At 42.0% G+C, this 15,995-nt stretch overlaps 2 protein-coding genes across 6 annotated transcripts in view; one reads left to right on the top strand and one right to left on the bottom strand.

Moving 5' to 3' along the window:
• gabrb3 (gamma-aminobutyric acid type A receptor subunit beta3) overlaps positions 1-15,995 on the top strand; it is a 50,322-nt gene that overhangs the window by 5,435 nt on the left and 28,892 nt on the right. The window lies entirely within an intron of this gene.
• The window catches only part of gabra5 (gamma-aminobutyric acid type A receptor subunit alpha5), a 31,867-nt gene that overhangs the window by 13,231 nt on the left and 2,641 nt on the right, over positions 1-15,995 (bottom strand). Inside the window, exons 1-6 of one of the 4 annotated variants that reach the window (XM_037114715.1) lie at positions 13,953-14,148; positions 12,881-12,965; positions 12,585-12,709; positions 11,028-11,095; positions 9,639-9,859; positions 4,694-4,776 (exon numbers count right to left, since the gene is read on the bottom strand). In XM_037114715.1, the coding sequence (XP_036970610.1) occupies positions 4,694-4,776; positions 9,639-9,859; positions 11,028-11,095; positions 12,585-12,709; positions 12,881-12,963 (580 nt within the window). In that variant the 5' untranslated portion in view covers positions 12,964-12,965; positions 13,953-14,148. Of the gene's footprint in view, positions 1-4,693; positions 4,777-9,638; positions 9,860-11,027; positions 11,096-12,584; positions 12,710-12,880; positions 12,966-13,145; positions 13,422-13,488; positions 13,698-13,952; positions 14,149-15,995 lie in introns of those variants that run through there. The other 3 variants (XM_037114717.1, XM_037114718.1, XM_037114716.1) reach the window with 3 other exon arrangements.

The raw sequence follows: 15,995 nt of genomic DNA, 5'->3' as shown, positions 1-15,995 counted from the left end.
AAGATTAGTCCCCCCCCCCCCACCTTGTGCCTCACAATGGTTGGGTCCACCACCAATCAACCTGCACCTCACACACCTGTGTCTGTGGAGCATCTCTCGGTGTGCTGCTGGTGCTGCTGGACCGAAGTGAGTAGATATTTTGCAAAAGTTGACTTTAAAGAAAGCAGCATTTTTTGTCTTGTCGCAAAGATTTTTTAGCTTAAAAAAGCTCAAAGTCACCGCAGACACGCTGTAGAACACCTGAGGTCTCGTTAAAAACACTAGAAATTTCCCGTGTGTGCCCTTAAAAACCTTCAGCAGCTGCTCTCGAGAGTGTTTTCCGTTTACTGTCCCTCCAACAGTGAGGTGAAATATCTGTGGAGGGCTAGTAACACGACAGAGTGCTGGAGCCTCATTTTGACTTCAGATAAGATTAATTTTTTACACATCGGACTTGGACTGTGGATTTTATCCTCCAACATTTACACTGAGGTGTAGACGGGAGCTGCTGTTGTGTTGTACACTGGAGAAAATGGATGCTGCTCTCATTATGTCACTGTCATTTAAGGATCCATGATTCAAAATGTCTCCCAGTCTGTCGCAGCTGTGCTTTAATACTATGACTATAAAGAAGCGTATCATCATGTGGGACCTTTAGCTGACAGTCATGCTTGTAATGTTCAGTACATTGAGGAGCAGAGTTAGTGTGTTGATCGTTGAAGAGGAAATGCAACAGCAGCTAAATCTACAGGTAGAAGTTCGACTTCTATAGAGAACAAGTATCAAATGGATCTCTGGATCTCAACTCTTGTCTTCTCAGAAGTTTGTGGGCACTTTGCGAATGTGCAGACACACAGCGTGACCGGTTTGAAGTCTTGCTCCTGCTATTTTGTCCGTCTGGTAATTTTGTCTATTCCACCACCGGGCGAGTCCACAACACATCTCAGTGAATAGTCGAAGCTGCTTTTACTCCGGCTTTGGTAAATGATGATCTATATCTTACATTCTAAGAGACTTAAGTTAATGAATATGTAGGAACACAGCTTCACAAACAGTGGTTTATCCGCTTAATTTCATCATGGGACAAACATTAACTAGAACCAGGATGTGATCTAAAATAAGAAATAATTTTAAATGCTTTCTAATCACATTTCAGGCCATTTACAGCTGCTTCTCTTCCTTTTTTCATTTGTGGGAGCAAGCTTAATATTTCAGCGATGAATTAGGAGGAACACAAAAACAAATAAGCACTTTACTGTGATATTACCTCCAATTTAATTAACACCAGGACAGCCACAGAAAGGCTTGTGAGTCCTACAAATATTTGTTGTTTTTCTTGCAAAATAGAAAGAAATAATGGCCAAATTATCTGCAAGTGCACAAAATAAAACATACCTGATCAATATACTATGTTTCCTATTCTGCTTAAGTATCAAACCAGCATGAGGAAGAATAAAACCTGCTCCAAATTTCAATAAATATTAGTTATTATAAAAACAAATAGTCTAACCAAACTGTTTACATGAAGGCCAAAATAAAGTGATCTGATGTGTTAAATGTATTTAATAAGAATTTAACTGTTTTGAGATGCGTAAAGTGGTTATTTCCCATGTAATGTATCTAATCTAACAGAAACATAACCAACATTGTTCTGATTGGGTTTTTATTCTGATTATTCCTTTTTGTTTATAGACCTTTTTGATTTTGACATTTCACACTAACAAAATTTAGACGATAAGATTGAAGCACTGTGGTTGCCCATTAATTTATAACTCTTTTACAAAATTAAATGTGAAGCTACAGGAGATATTTTGCTTAGCTTAGCATAAAGACTCAAAGCGGGGGCAGATGGTTTTTACCCTCTGACTTCTGTACAGACTAAAATAACAAGATTAGCATGCTAATTAGTGAGCTTTAGAGCTTTTAGGCAGATTTTTTTAACCTTTGGACAGAGTGAGGCTACCTGTTTTTTTTCGTTTTCTTTTTTTTTATTATGCTAAGCTAAGGCATAGCTAAAATGTCCCATCTGCAGCCTCATACTGTATTTAACAAATTGTTCTTTTTGTCTAACTCTCTGCAAGAAGACACATACTGTGCGTGTAAAGGCAGAGTTGTTAAGCATTTGCACATTAGGTTTAGCATTCACATTAGCATAGCAGCAAAGCATTCACAACTGAAAAGACAGCTGACTTTGGAGTAAATGTGCGGTGAACCAAAATGACGGCTCACAATGTTTGAGTTTTTGTTGTCAACCAAAGAGATACGGCAAGCAATTAAGTGCATAAATCAATGAAAAAGACTTACTCAGAGCTAGCGAACAACACTGTATGTACTGTACATAGCTAGCTACACAGCAACAAAGCTAGCAGCAGCAAATTACATGTGTCCACTTTCACTTTGTGCTACAGAAACATCCATATACTGTCGGACTGTTACGATCTAAAGGAAGCATACGGCTGAGAGCGAGACTGATGATAGTACAGCTGAGTCCATGAGAGGTGATTAACTCAAGAGCAGAGGACAGGTCTGCTGTAGCTTTGAAAGCCTCGAGCTCAAGGGTGAGTGCTCTCTGTTCGGTCAAAGGATTAGCTAGGGTTAATGGAGTCGGAGAAAACAGGATATACAGCACCGCGGCAACTTCTGCAGATTACAGAACAGCCTCGCATAGGCTCCGCTGTGACATGAGGTCTCCACTATCATTTCATGCTCAACAAAGTGCTTCTTGTTCTGATGTTAGCATCTTGGTTTTTGTTGGATAGCGTGAGGTTCACTTTGTCACGTCTGTTGTAACAGATTACACTCAGACATCTTCTATAAAAACACAAGACTCATCATGTGAGAAGGGTTAACTCATAGACATCACAGTGAAGCCTTCCCAGTTGATCACTTGCATGTGCTGAATTCATACTTTAACAGGAGGCAGCACATCACCAGAGTCACCGCTAACTGCTGCTAACTGTTAGCTCCATTAGCTGTGCAGCTAGCTGTCCAGACTGGGAGCTCTGAGGAAGGGGGGTTGGGGGGAATAGCCACCAGCATAGGAGCCTGGGATGGGCCAGGGCTAGCTAGTTAGCATGTTAACTTCAACAGATATCTCTGCAACACAATGCATGCATGTCAAAACATCAAAACTGTTAATGCCTCACATTTAGTTGATCATTTCAGGTTATTTTTAAAAATGTTATACTGATATATTTTAATGTTAAATTCTGACAGATTGCACCTTTGACAGCAGTGCTTTTGTGTGTTTTTAAATGTTAAAATATGCAAAATAGATATTATTATTATTATTATTATTATTATTTCCAGAGCAGAGATCTGAGCTACAATCAACACCTGCCCACACAATTTTAGACATTTTTGTTTCTGCCTGAAAGAAGACATGTTATGGATGCAAAACAGCTCCAAATCTAAAATTTGAAGAAGTACATAATTATACTATAATATGTAAATGAGTCTTTATCACTTACTTATTTATTAATTTACTTTATGAGTTAATTTCTTTAATCGGCAATAGGTAAGAAATTAAATGAAAAACATTCAAACGTTTTGACATTATGATTTCTATGTATTGTATTTCTGCTGAAGTTAGCATGCTAACTAGCTTTACCCAGCCCGTCCTGGCCCAAAGCTCTTGTGCTGGCGGTTCACGTCCCTGGTTCTCCAAACTCCCAGTCTGGACAGCTAACTAACTAGCCAACAGCAGCAACAGTAAAATGTGTTTTTCTTTCCTCCCCTCTGCTGGATGTAGCTGCTGCATACAATTTATTCCAGTATAAGTACTGTTAAGTTAGAGTATTTGAGTCACCTGTAACCTCAGTAACAAGACGTTTACAGGATACCCGGGACAGACCTGTATTTAAACTCTCTATAATTAATTAGCAGCAGGTTTTGGACTTTCCGGGCTCCCTGATAAGTTAATCAACATCAGATAGCTCGACGCCAAGAACATCAGCCAATCCAGTCTCAGTCAGTCGCTCTGATTATCCCTGTCCCTGCTCTGATGTGACTAAAGTAGGTGTGGGCGTGGTTAAATGTAATGCGACGGAGCACGCAGCATACTTGATGCTTCGAGGTAACGTACAAGTGTCAGGGAACACCTCCAGTGCTAATCTCAAGCTTACACGGCTGGAGCACCCCAGGTATTTTTATACTTCTGGTGCCGTGTGACGCAACCTAACTAGCTTACAAGTTATAAGTGTGGTTTAGCTGTGCATGTGCAAAGGGTAAGGTTAGACGTTTAAAGGTTACCTTGGTGGTAAATGCAGGTTTGGTGTGTGTGTGTGTTGCTGTTTTCACTCTGTGTGTTTCCGATATTTCCCATTAAGTGAAGTTGAGGCAGTGAAGGATGCAGCAGAGCAGCCCTGACATGTTGATTAATGGCTTAATCAGGAGCAGTGTGTCAGTGTCTACATGGCTATCTCCTGCATCGCCACAACAATAGCTTTGCACCTGAGGGACACAGGCTGTCAGACACGCCCAGGTACATCCATCCCCACATCGGCTGCATGGATAAAGTCCCTGAAACTGATGCCACGTCCAAACTACATGCTACTTTTTTTTCTCAGGAGTGACCTTGTGTATTTTTAGAAAAGATTTGGGGACGCTGTCTGAACTCGTGTGTTGGCCGATGCCTCGGCTGCTGACGTGACACATTTACACTGCACCTTTCAGTCAGTGTGTGCGTTTGCTGCTCGTGGACTTGTTTACTCACAGCTTCCGAATTTAAGCGGGCAAGCATGGGCGTCCATCGGGAAATCCTCCAGTTGCATGGGGCACTCCGCTGATATAGTCAGTCTGAAAGAAGAAGTCATGCATCCAAAGTCAGAGAGCAGATAAATCAACTGTGTGAGGTTGGACATCATCATCATCATCATCATTTATACAAATTGGCATATCTCTTTAACATAATTTGTTTCATTTAGGTTGTGCGTCATTTTGTATGCAGCCATTAACCAATGAAAATCATATCCTGTCTTCATTAGTGCGTCTCAAGTACAAAGCACAGAGCAGTTAGCAGCTGAGCCACCAGAGGGTCCCATGATGATACAGTACCGACAGCATCCAGGACTGTATCTGCATAAATGTGCCTGAGGATTGTTTCTACAAATCAATTGAGGGATATTTTATTTGTGTGTGTGTGTGTGTGTGTAGCAAGGCTGCCACCTGCCTGTGGAAGTGCAATGAAGCACAAATTAAAAAAAAAAAAAAAAAAAAGCTTTACTGGAAATGAAACACAAAGCGAATGATCTCATCTACACGACCGGCTCACACAGAGTCTGATCTGATGCTGCCCTCTGCTGGACGGACTAATAATAGTCAGAGCTGCTGTCATCACCATGGAAATCAAAGTGTATCCGCACAGACGCCCACTGAAATTAGAATGCGTGACACCGACTGTGTACCACAAGACTGAGGAACAGTAGGAGTAGGGCTGCATGCGATGGAAAGAAATAAATCATTTTGCGATTTTCAGCGGAAAGAATCATTTTTGCACCACAGTCACGATGATGGGACGTTTGTTGGAGTCTGTGCCAAACAAACATGTTGTCTTACATCTGGAGAACGAGGTCTGCAGGTCACGACTCCTCTGCAGCACTACAGCACCTCAGTATGGAGCTGTTTGGTCACATTTTTATTTCATCGCTAAAAGATGCAGCTTCTGTGATCTTAGATTTTGCAGTTGGCCATCGTGGAATTTAAATAATATTTTGATTAACTGTGTCCCCCAGCTAAGACGTACTTCTACTTTACTGGAGTATTTTAATGCTAGTTTCTACTGTGTTATGCATTTTATTATATAACACTAATTCCTTTGTCACTGTACATGTATTTTTATAGCTAGATGACTTTGCAGATTAGGATTTAACATCAAAATGATGCCACTATCTTAGAAAATATGCTCCATTTCTGTGGATTAAAAAAGCCCTGAAAAAAACAGCAGCCTACTGATGGGTGACTGGGGTGCAATATCTAAATACTGGCCACCTGTCAAAGGTCACCAGAGCAACTGCTAACTGTTGCTAACAGGAGCTAACTTAAGCAAAAATCACAGCAACACAGCACAAGAGACGTCTAAACACTGTTGTCTGTCTTATGTTGGTTCATTTTTTTTTAAAAATGCTTTGACCCAAAATTCTCATATAGTGGCACCTTAAACTCTGGTTGGAAGTTGGAGGCTGAACTTTAGGACAACTTGTGTAATGTAGACATAAATGTACAACAAAATCTTGAATATTTCTATTTGTTGGATGATGCAGACATGAAGTTTTTACTTGTAATGTTGTTGTGTGCAAACATGATATAGTTTAAACAAAGAGCTGGACCAGGCTAATATATGGCTCAGACAGACAGTGCAGGGAGAAACTAAAGGGGGGAGAGTGTGGAAGCTAAGACAGCTTCACTCGTATCTTAATCCACTATTACCTGACAAATGTAATGATATTCAAATAATATAGTACAATAATGTAATATGGATAGTGTTGAGTGTGGTATTTCTATTTTTACATTAACTTATTCGTTACATCCAGCACCACTATAATACCTTATACCGCATTATACCAACACAATGCATAAATAAGATTAAAATTGGCTGCAGAGGAGGGATTTCAGTATATTAAAGGCCATCTGCTGTCTCAGCTGTTTTGGTTAAAAATATGCCCCACATCAACACACAGCAGCCTCAGTCTGAGAACAGTGAAGAAGAGGATGGAAGGAGGAAGAGAAGAGAAATACTAATGAGTGTGGAAGTCGTTGTGTTATACTGAGCCTGCTACATTACAGAGCATAACATTACACTGTATATTGATCAGTGTTTGCCTGCCGTCCCGTTCAGGCTCTGTGTGATGTCCCACATCACTCTCTAGTGGTCTATTATGCAAAGCTCAACCGAGGAACTGAAACTGCGTGTGAATGTGTTCTGCATACAAAAACTCCCTCTGATGGTGATCTTGATGTTGCATCTCACAGTAATTAAGTCAGAGACCAAAGATGAATAACTTGATTAGTGTGTAGACTATTTTTATATTTGAAAATTGTTTTGTTTTGTCAGATTACTGCATCTCAATTGTGAGGATTTGCTGCTTTTGCTGAATGCATACAGACAAAAATATCAATAATTAGAGCAGATTGATCAATAATAGAAGACATAATATGCTAATGTTGTGGGTTACTACTAGAACAGGTTTACGTCCATTACTGCTCACAAAACACTTTGGTTTTCTCGTGCTTCACTGCTGCAGCTCCGTGTTCCCCTTCTGTCTGAAACGCTCTGTTTTAGCTACTGTCTCTTTAAGACTCCTCCTCCTGAATAACCAGTCTGCTCTGATTGGTCAGCTCCAACATGCCTGAGCCAGCACTGCTGACAACAACAGAGCAGCTGTGCTGAATCAATTTTTGCATGCCAAACTAGCTGCTGGGCACAAATTATACAAATGTGTGACACGGTGACATAGTGTGATGTCACAAATTCACAGAATTAAAGGCGGGACTACTGATGAGGCGTTTGAGGAGCAGTGTTTACTGTGGGAGAGAGGAGCTTCTGTTGGTGTGGACTTTGAGCTTTTTTTTTATTTTTAAGATCTTTTGCAAGAACAGATAAACACTGAAGGAAATGGGAAAAAAAAACAAAAGGCATAATAAGTCTCTATTAAGCAGAAATTCCAGATTATTTGCCTCCAGCTTCTCAAACATGAGTGTTTGCTGCTTTTGTGGAGCGTCTCTATCATGATCCTAAATGATCAAGAAAATAATCGCCATAATTATAGGAGCACTATGTAGTCCCCTTTTTATGCCTCAATGAAATCAATTCTGTATGTTTGACTGAATAAACTGAATAAACATACTGATCTTTAAGGACACCACAGCTTAATACTCTTTTACTTTGTTTATATGTGGCGGACCCTGCCACCTTTTCTAGTTTCAAACAGTGTTCTGGGACCTTATTTTCCTCCGAGAACAGCTTGTTTACTCACACATAATATTTTAGTTTTTTATTATTACCTCACTATAATATAAAAATTCCTAGTTTTATTTATTTCTCCAAACTGTGCCCTTTTAAAAAATGATAAGAGTCATAATCAGCTCCTTTATTTTACATTTCAGTGTATGTTTGAGAGGGATTTCTAACATAAAATGAGTTATTATCACAGTGCAGAATGCAGGATGATACTCGGGTCATCTAGGTTAGCGTAGTTCTGCAGCGCTCTGACATTTTTTCTCTGAGCAGCATGACTAATATCCACAGAGGGACTTTACAGTAAATGGGCAGCGCTGAATGGCTTTAATTAGTGCAGTCAAATATATGAGGTAGAGGCTCCGTAATAAATCATAATGACCAATAAGGACAGTGCAGACAAGCAGATGAATCACCAACCGAAACTAAAACGCCAAATTGCTGCCATCATTGTTCTTATCTCGCGCAGGTACGTATTATGTTTTTAGATTCATGGGAATTCATTGTGTATTACAGACGCTCACCGGCTGGATCGAAACCCTGCCTTTCCTCCGAGAGAATATTTTCATGGTACACTAGCTGAGGCCGCTGCACACTACTTGTTCTGTGAACAAGCGGGCGTAGGAGAGTAATGCATGCATAAAATGTTTCTCTAATAACCCCCGTTCCCAGAACACAAAAGCATTAATGGGCCGCCTTGATGCTATTTCTAATGGCTTGTGCTGTTCGCAGATGTGCTGCAGATTTGCAGCCGTTTTAAAGTCGGCAGGATCGATAAGTCGTTTTGTGACATGCCCCCGCGTCCATTTCCTCCGACTTCCTCTGTTATGATCTGATCTGGGAGATTTATTGCCGTGATGGGACGATGATGAGGATACAGATGGAAGTGGATGTAAATGAGATGTTTCAACATCTCTTTCTGCTGTGATGTGTTGCTCTCACAGAGCTGCATAAAGGACTAATAATGACTGGATTAGACCGCTTTGAGTGGAGAAAAGACAAAAGTACACGTGTTCTTTACTCAAGTACTGTAAAAGCACAAGTACTGATTCTGCTTTTCTGCCCATCCGAGTCTCCCTCTCTGTCTCTTTCTGCCTTTAACGCTGTTCCATCTGGTTACGTCTGCCGTGCATGATATGAACAGATATCAGATAAAGTAACAAACCTGAAAATAATTCCTCAAGTTCAGTGGAGATACCTGGAAAATCTACTCAAGAAAATGCAACCGAGAGGCACCTGACAGCAGCTCGCTGGACTACACATCATTTAAATCCTGGCTACAATACATGAAATGATGATTGTGAGTGTGAGAGCAATGGTAAGCAGAGTAGGTTTTGCTGTTTTCCCGTCAAAGTAAAGGTTTCTGTGATGAAGTACGGAGGAGGAGTGAAGCATCCAGTTCCCTGTGACGGAGCGCAGGGTCACAGCAAACACTCGGAGCTCCTCTGACCTCCAGTTTACAGTCCGGGACAACATGATGACGCATCAGTGCGCCACTGAGACATGTGTAGTACGAGTGTGTGGGCCGTGTGAGTGCAGCAGGGGTCTTAAAAACCGATACCAGAAGAAGTTATTACAGCCTGATGGATGCTTTAATCATCCCTCCACTTCTAATTGGATTACACAACATTTCTGAGCACCACTCGTGGAAAATATATATATATATTTTTTTCCGGCTGTGGCCCAAAGTGTGACTTAAGGTTACCTCATGGTGTAGAGCAGGGTCCCGTCATCCTTCAGCCGCAGCAGCTTGTTGGGTGTAGTCATATTGTGCGCGATGGATTTCTTCCCGTTGAGGAAGAAGGTGTCCGGAGTCCAGATGTTACTGGCCAGGAGGTTATTCAAGGCGAGCATCTGCATCGGGCCTTTGAAGCGAAGTCTCTCATCCTTCCAGCTCTGACGGAAGAACACGTCGATGGTGTATTCCTGCGGAGGAAGTAACGCAATCAACACATGTGGGAATTAAACACACACGTTAATTGATTAGTCCGAGAAATGCTGCAGGAGTGATGTCATAGAAGGGAAAGATGAACAGCTGATTATAAACATGAAGAGATCACATGTAACACACTTCTTTTCAAACACAGCTTTGTTTTGTTCATTAAAAATCAGGCCAGTAGTTTGATACAATCAGCCACAATACATGGAACGGTGTGTCATTTAAAGTTGCAGTACGCAGTGTTGTTAGAAGTACCTGTAAGTCATTCTTGAGTATGTAAATCGTGTTAAAATGTTAACTATGGTAAAATTGAAAGTCAAGTTTACAAATACTACTTTGGGAAAAGGTCTTAAAGTATCTTATCTCAAATCTGCTTACAAAAAGTACAGCTAAAAGTAAATTACACACATTTATATGTATGTATATTGTATATACTATGGGTTAGTGCCAATAAGCAGATCTGTTCCAAATATTGATTATTGTTCACATTATCAGACTCAGTGTTTCTTTATGCAGTCGCCAACAAAATGATTACATTTAGTTGAAAATGTGCGACTTTGCAGGACGTAATCTGCAAAGTAAACAGGAACTAAAGCTATCAAATAAATGTAGTGGAGTATAAAAATACAATATCTGCCTCATATGCACAGGATGGAAGTGTTAGGTGTCAGATAAAAGGAAAACTCAAGTACAACTACCTCAAACGTGTACATACAGTAACTAGACTAAATGTACTCAGTTACATTTCATCACTGGCAGAATTTAAGGTTCTTGTTTTAATTAGTTTCCATCCAACATGATTTTGTTGAAATTGTAATTGTTTTATTTTTTTTGTGGATACATTACACATTTAACAATATTATGGAAAATGAATGTTAATAAAATATTTCACAGGACAATTTCAAAGCCTCTGATCCCTTTTAGCAGAAGTTAACTTAAACCAATTTTCATTGGTTGACATGAAATGAAACGATACGCGGGTGCAAGCTTGCCAAAGTTACCGCAGACTGCAAATTCAAAGACTGAATTATCTGTGACAAACAGAAATTTATCTGGCTGCGACAGGCTTCATCAGCGCTGCGTGAGCTTGTCTGTGAATGTGACCAACGCTCGCTGACATGTGAACATCGTGTGAAGGTGAAGAGAGATTCTCACCATCTCAGTGTCAGAGACCGGACCGAAGCTCGTGACAAAGATGTTGGTTTTGATCTCTGTCACCTTTTCTGTAAGAAGAGACAGAAAACACAAACCTTTTACAATTTGTTCATACGTTCAGCAACATTTATTCTATAGAGGAAGATTTAATGTAGGTTTTGTTTTGTGAAGCAGATCAAATGGAAAATCAGTCGATGGAAAGAAACACCAAAATCAATATTCTTGTGGTGTCAGTCTGTACATCTTAATTTAAAGGAGATATTTTTTTTTTCTTTCAGTGTTTTGCATCAGTTTGTGAGCTTGAAAGTGTATTAAGAGTTAAAAAACACAGTCTGCAACAACAGAAGCTCCTCTCTCCCACAGAAAACACTGCTCCTCAAACGCCTCGTCAGTAGCCCCGCCTTTAATTCCTGTGACTTTGTGACATCACACTACATCATGATGTCACACTTATGCACGATTTATGCCTATATTCACCGCAGAAGTGAAGCTTACTTGAGGCTGTAAACACGACAAAATCGAACGGGCGGACACAATGGGCGGAGCCGACTCAGGCGTGTGTGGGCTGACCAATCAGAGCAGACTGGGTCTTAAAGAGACAGGAGCTAAAACAGAGCTGCAGCACTGAACAGTGTGAGATAACTGATGTGTTTTTTGAGCTTTAAAGCTTGTTAACACAAAAAATAGAATTATAAACATGGAAATGAGCAGACTATGTCTCCTTTTAAGTTCTACGTTAAAGTTTGACTGCATAAAATTCCAGGTTGTCTTTCAAAGGAGAAGAAGAGTTTGAATTAAAAAGAGTTTATTTGATTATACTCAATAGATAAAGTACAGAGTGGAAATTTAAACTGAACAACCAAACTTAATGATTAGACTTATGATGATAGCTACTTGGAGAGAATCCTAACTCTGCTGTATCTTTTGTTTTTTATTCACTGGCTCAGTACACACAGATAAATGCAGCACAGCTCTCCTGAACAGCCCGAGGTTATCTGAGCAGCTCAAACACCTACAGGACTGGAGCGATACAGCCAGAGTGACGGCTGAACGACATTTATACTTTAACAGAGCAGACGAAGAGAAGACGTTTTCTCTACTTATTGTATCTTTTAAATTCTGCTCCATAATGAAAAGTTTTCAGTCGTCGCCTTCTTCTTTCGCCCTGAGAACAAAAGAGCTGCTGTTTAATGTCTTTTTCTCAAGGTCACACAGACACACACAGCTCCAGCTATGTGCCATTAAATCACACTCGGAGGAGGTGTAAACATCCGATTGTGTCTCTTTGTGGTCGACTTCATGGATACAGACACATCCGCCTGTCTGGGTTCAGCGGAAGACAGATGTTGCAGTGCAGAGCATTGTTCTCTTGCAGTCTGTCCTGCAGAGCTATCGGTGCAGAGGCTCTTTCATCTAAATCCAAAAGTACAGAGACACCCCCCTCAAGGTTCACTCTCACAGGGACATAATCAGTTCTCGCTCAGCATAATGTGAGACTGTTTTAATTACAAGAGAGTCACAGGTGTTGAGGTTTGAATGTCCGCCGGGATGCCTTACCTCCCAGCCCAGGGCGGAGTCTGTTGTCATAGCCGTCGAGCAGTCCGTCCAGGATGCGCGTGAAGATGGTGATGTTGTCGTTTAATTCGGCCTCTTTGGGCGTTCCAGTCACATCCTGGGAGAGGCTGGGTGGGAAAAGCATTTTCACACAACGACTTCAAAATGGAAAAGATGGAATTCTTAAAAATCTCAAATTAATTCCAAATCAAAAGAGCAGATACTAAAAAGAAGCCACGTTTATTTTACTACAAAGGTGAATTATTCAAAACAAGAGTTAACGGGAGTCAGTTCCTCACCTCAGACGGCAGGTGATGCTCACAAGCAAGACACAGACCCACAGACGTTTCATTGCAAGGCTGTAGCACATTCCATCGCCCATTCCTGAAACGACACAGCCTCGCTCCATCAGAACTACAAAAAACTGTTGACGGAGGGCTTCTGTCACAAATGAAAATAAAAAACCCCCAGTATCAACAGAATCATTCACTGTTTCGCCTCCTTCGTCCGAGCAGCTTCACAGTGGAAAAACTACATAATACAAATATCAAATAGTGCATTTACTCTCATGATGTAAAGGCACGGCGCTGTAGAGATTTCTGATGAATCTTTATCAGGTGCACAAATGTTCTCACTACTACATCCAGGAGGCGAACGCACACTGATGAGCTGACAGTGTCACAACACCCAATGCAGCAATCTCCCTGAACAAGTACAGGACAAACATCTGGACGACCTGCAGATGTTTGACTGAGACGATGATGATGATGATGATGATGCAAAGTTCCTCTTTTCCTGGATGCTGGAGCCTCCCTCTGTTGTAAATCTCACTAAATCAGTGCTGCCTACAGAAGTTGATGACTTCTGACAGGCTGAGCTGGGCTGCAGTCCTCCACCGCTGGATTACCTGCTGGCCAGAGCTGTGAAGGTGTGAAATGCCTCTACACGCGTCATTCCACCTCCAATAAACCCCGCAATACTCCTGCCTGCACCTCCCGCACCTCCTGCACCTCCTGCAGCTGGACTCTGGGCAGAACCCAGCCTGCACCGCATCCCTCCTTCATTCACGACTCACTCATCCACCAGCAGCACCAGCAGCACCTCCAGCCGACCGATCTCCCTCCAAGGCAGGACCGAGAAGTGTGACTGCTGAAAACACCTCCCTCCCTCCTCCTCCTTCTCCTCCTCTTCTTCTTCTTCTTCTTCTTCTTCTTGCATCCACAGATCCTGTTCTCCTCTCGTACCCACACATCCCACTTACATCTCGTCCTGTACCGCCGGCCTGTGCTGCACAGTCGCGCCGGTGGGGAAGAGACGCAGTTGCCATAAAAAAAAAAACAACAACAACAAAAAACAGAAACCAGCTCTTACCACACAAGACGATGCGCAGTCAAACTTCTCCTCCACGCAGATCGCAGCGTTCAGTATCTGGCATCAATTGTGCGGAGCGTCTCCTCCATCCGAGCACCGAGAGGGGAAGAGGAGGAGGGGGGAGAGAGGGAGGAAAGATGTGGACTAATTTCACTGTCAGCGAGGTTTTTTTTTTTTTTTTTCCTTTTCGCCTCCCCCACCCCCCCACCCCACCGCCCCCTCCTCCAGAGCGATTAAAAGGCTGGCAGCGAAGAAATAAAGGCTCCCCAACACTTCTGCTGACTGACCATCCTTTTTTAGTTTGGTCTCCGAGGAGCCGCCGGCGCAGAACCAGCAGCGAGCGCTGCACAAAATCCAGCAGTGGTTCCGGAGGCGGAGCGCGCAATGCAAATCAGACTTTAAATAATCCTAAATACAGTAAATACAAAGAGGAGCCGAGACCAGCGAGTGAGTGTGTGTGAGCAGTGCGGACAGAGAAGCAGGAGGATGTACGGGCAGTGAGGAGGAGGAGGAGGAGGAGGAGGAGGAGGAGGAGATGGTGGAGACAGATAGGGGAGGGAGGGGGTGAGACAGAGAGGGAGGGAGGGAGGGAGGGAAATGAAAAGGAGGATGTATCAGTAGTAGCAGTTACAACCATGAGAGGGATCTCCACAACTACACAAACCAGTCAAAGCTTCAATCTGGTGATTAATCAGGAAACTATCAGCGAGACAAAATATCAAGACACAAACACTCAGGACGGGTTCGTCACATCAGGGTTCTGGTGGGACGCTGTGATCCGGTATGAACTCACCTGACAGGAACAGAATCAGAGCCTGATGAGTGTGTCAGGTGCCGATGTCTCCCACAGAAACAAATTCTGATATCAGTCGATATTCAAGTTTTTGTGCAGTGATCCCTCAAATTCTGGTCATCAAAGAGGCGCCCCTGCAATTTCTTTATTGTGGGAGCCAAGATGGCGGCATTCATTACTGATTTACTGTAAATAAGAGGTAGATAATGTTAAATATCAGAAGCATATTGTGGATCTCACTAGAGGAGGGGGGTCGCTCACAACAGGGGCGGGTGGTGGGGTGGCCACTGATTGTATCGGGGGTCCATGACCCGTTAGGAGCCACGCTGACTTGTGACGCAGACGTAACGTAGGCAGGTATTTTACAATTTAACCATAAACGTTTCTCTCTAAAACCATTGCACTGAAACAATGAACTTCCCTGGAGACTTCACGTCTTTTCTGCATTATACGTCGATACCGATATATCTGCAATATGTCGATATCAGCCGATCAACGTGTCCGTCGGGTTCCTGGATTGTATCCTGAGTCGGGCAGCTCTCATCAGGGAGCATGTAGCAGCTTATTTAATTCATAAATAGTCTTCTGAGAGGCAAAACAGGCTCGTCACTGTGACTCGAAGAGAGAAAAACCAACAGTCCAGTTCCAGATGTGTTTGTTGATTTGATTAACAAAAGTTGTGGTCAAAATTAAGTGGAAATTACGGTCAAAGAAAAAACACAGGGGCCTCACTCCACCTGTTTACAAAAGTAAATAATTCAAAATAGAAGCACAGTTTGTCCGTGATTCATCCTTCAGAACAGTAAAATAATTCTGTGCGGACCGGTTCTCCTCGGTGAGCTCGTGCTGCGAGCTGAAAACTGAACTCTTCATCTTAACTGCATTACATCCGTCCATTTTCCAGTAACAGTCACTGAAACAAGCAGAAAAACAAGTCTTGTATTAATTTAACATCGCAACTGGATCCGGTTATTTCCAGATAAGCTGATTTTAGGTGTTAAGAGTCGGTGCTGAGAAAAGAGAGAGAGATCGGTGAACCACCAGCGTCGGGTTTCCCTTCTGTGAAACCACTTTATATAAACTCTATTTCCTCACCTTTTGATAGTGCAGTCTATTGTAGTAGTTCTGACTTAAATGGGCCACAAACCTGGAGGAAAAAAAAATAATAAAACAGAGTCCTGATTTTTGTGGTTAATGGTCCAGATTGCAGGAGGAGACAATATGTCACACACGTCTGCCGGCAGCACAAA

The sequence above is a fragment of the Acanthopagrus latus genome, chromosome 11, assembly GCF_904848185.1.
Source record: "Acanthopagrus latus isolate v.2019 chromosome 11, fAcaLat1.1, whole genome shotgun sequence".
Taxonomy (NCBI): domain Eukaryota; kingdom Metazoa; phylum Chordata; class Actinopteri; order Spariformes; family Sparidae; genus Acanthopagrus; species Acanthopagrus latus.
The sequence above is the reverse complement of the archived record's forward strand: the minus strand, read 5'-3'. Positions and strand labels throughout refer to the sequence as shown.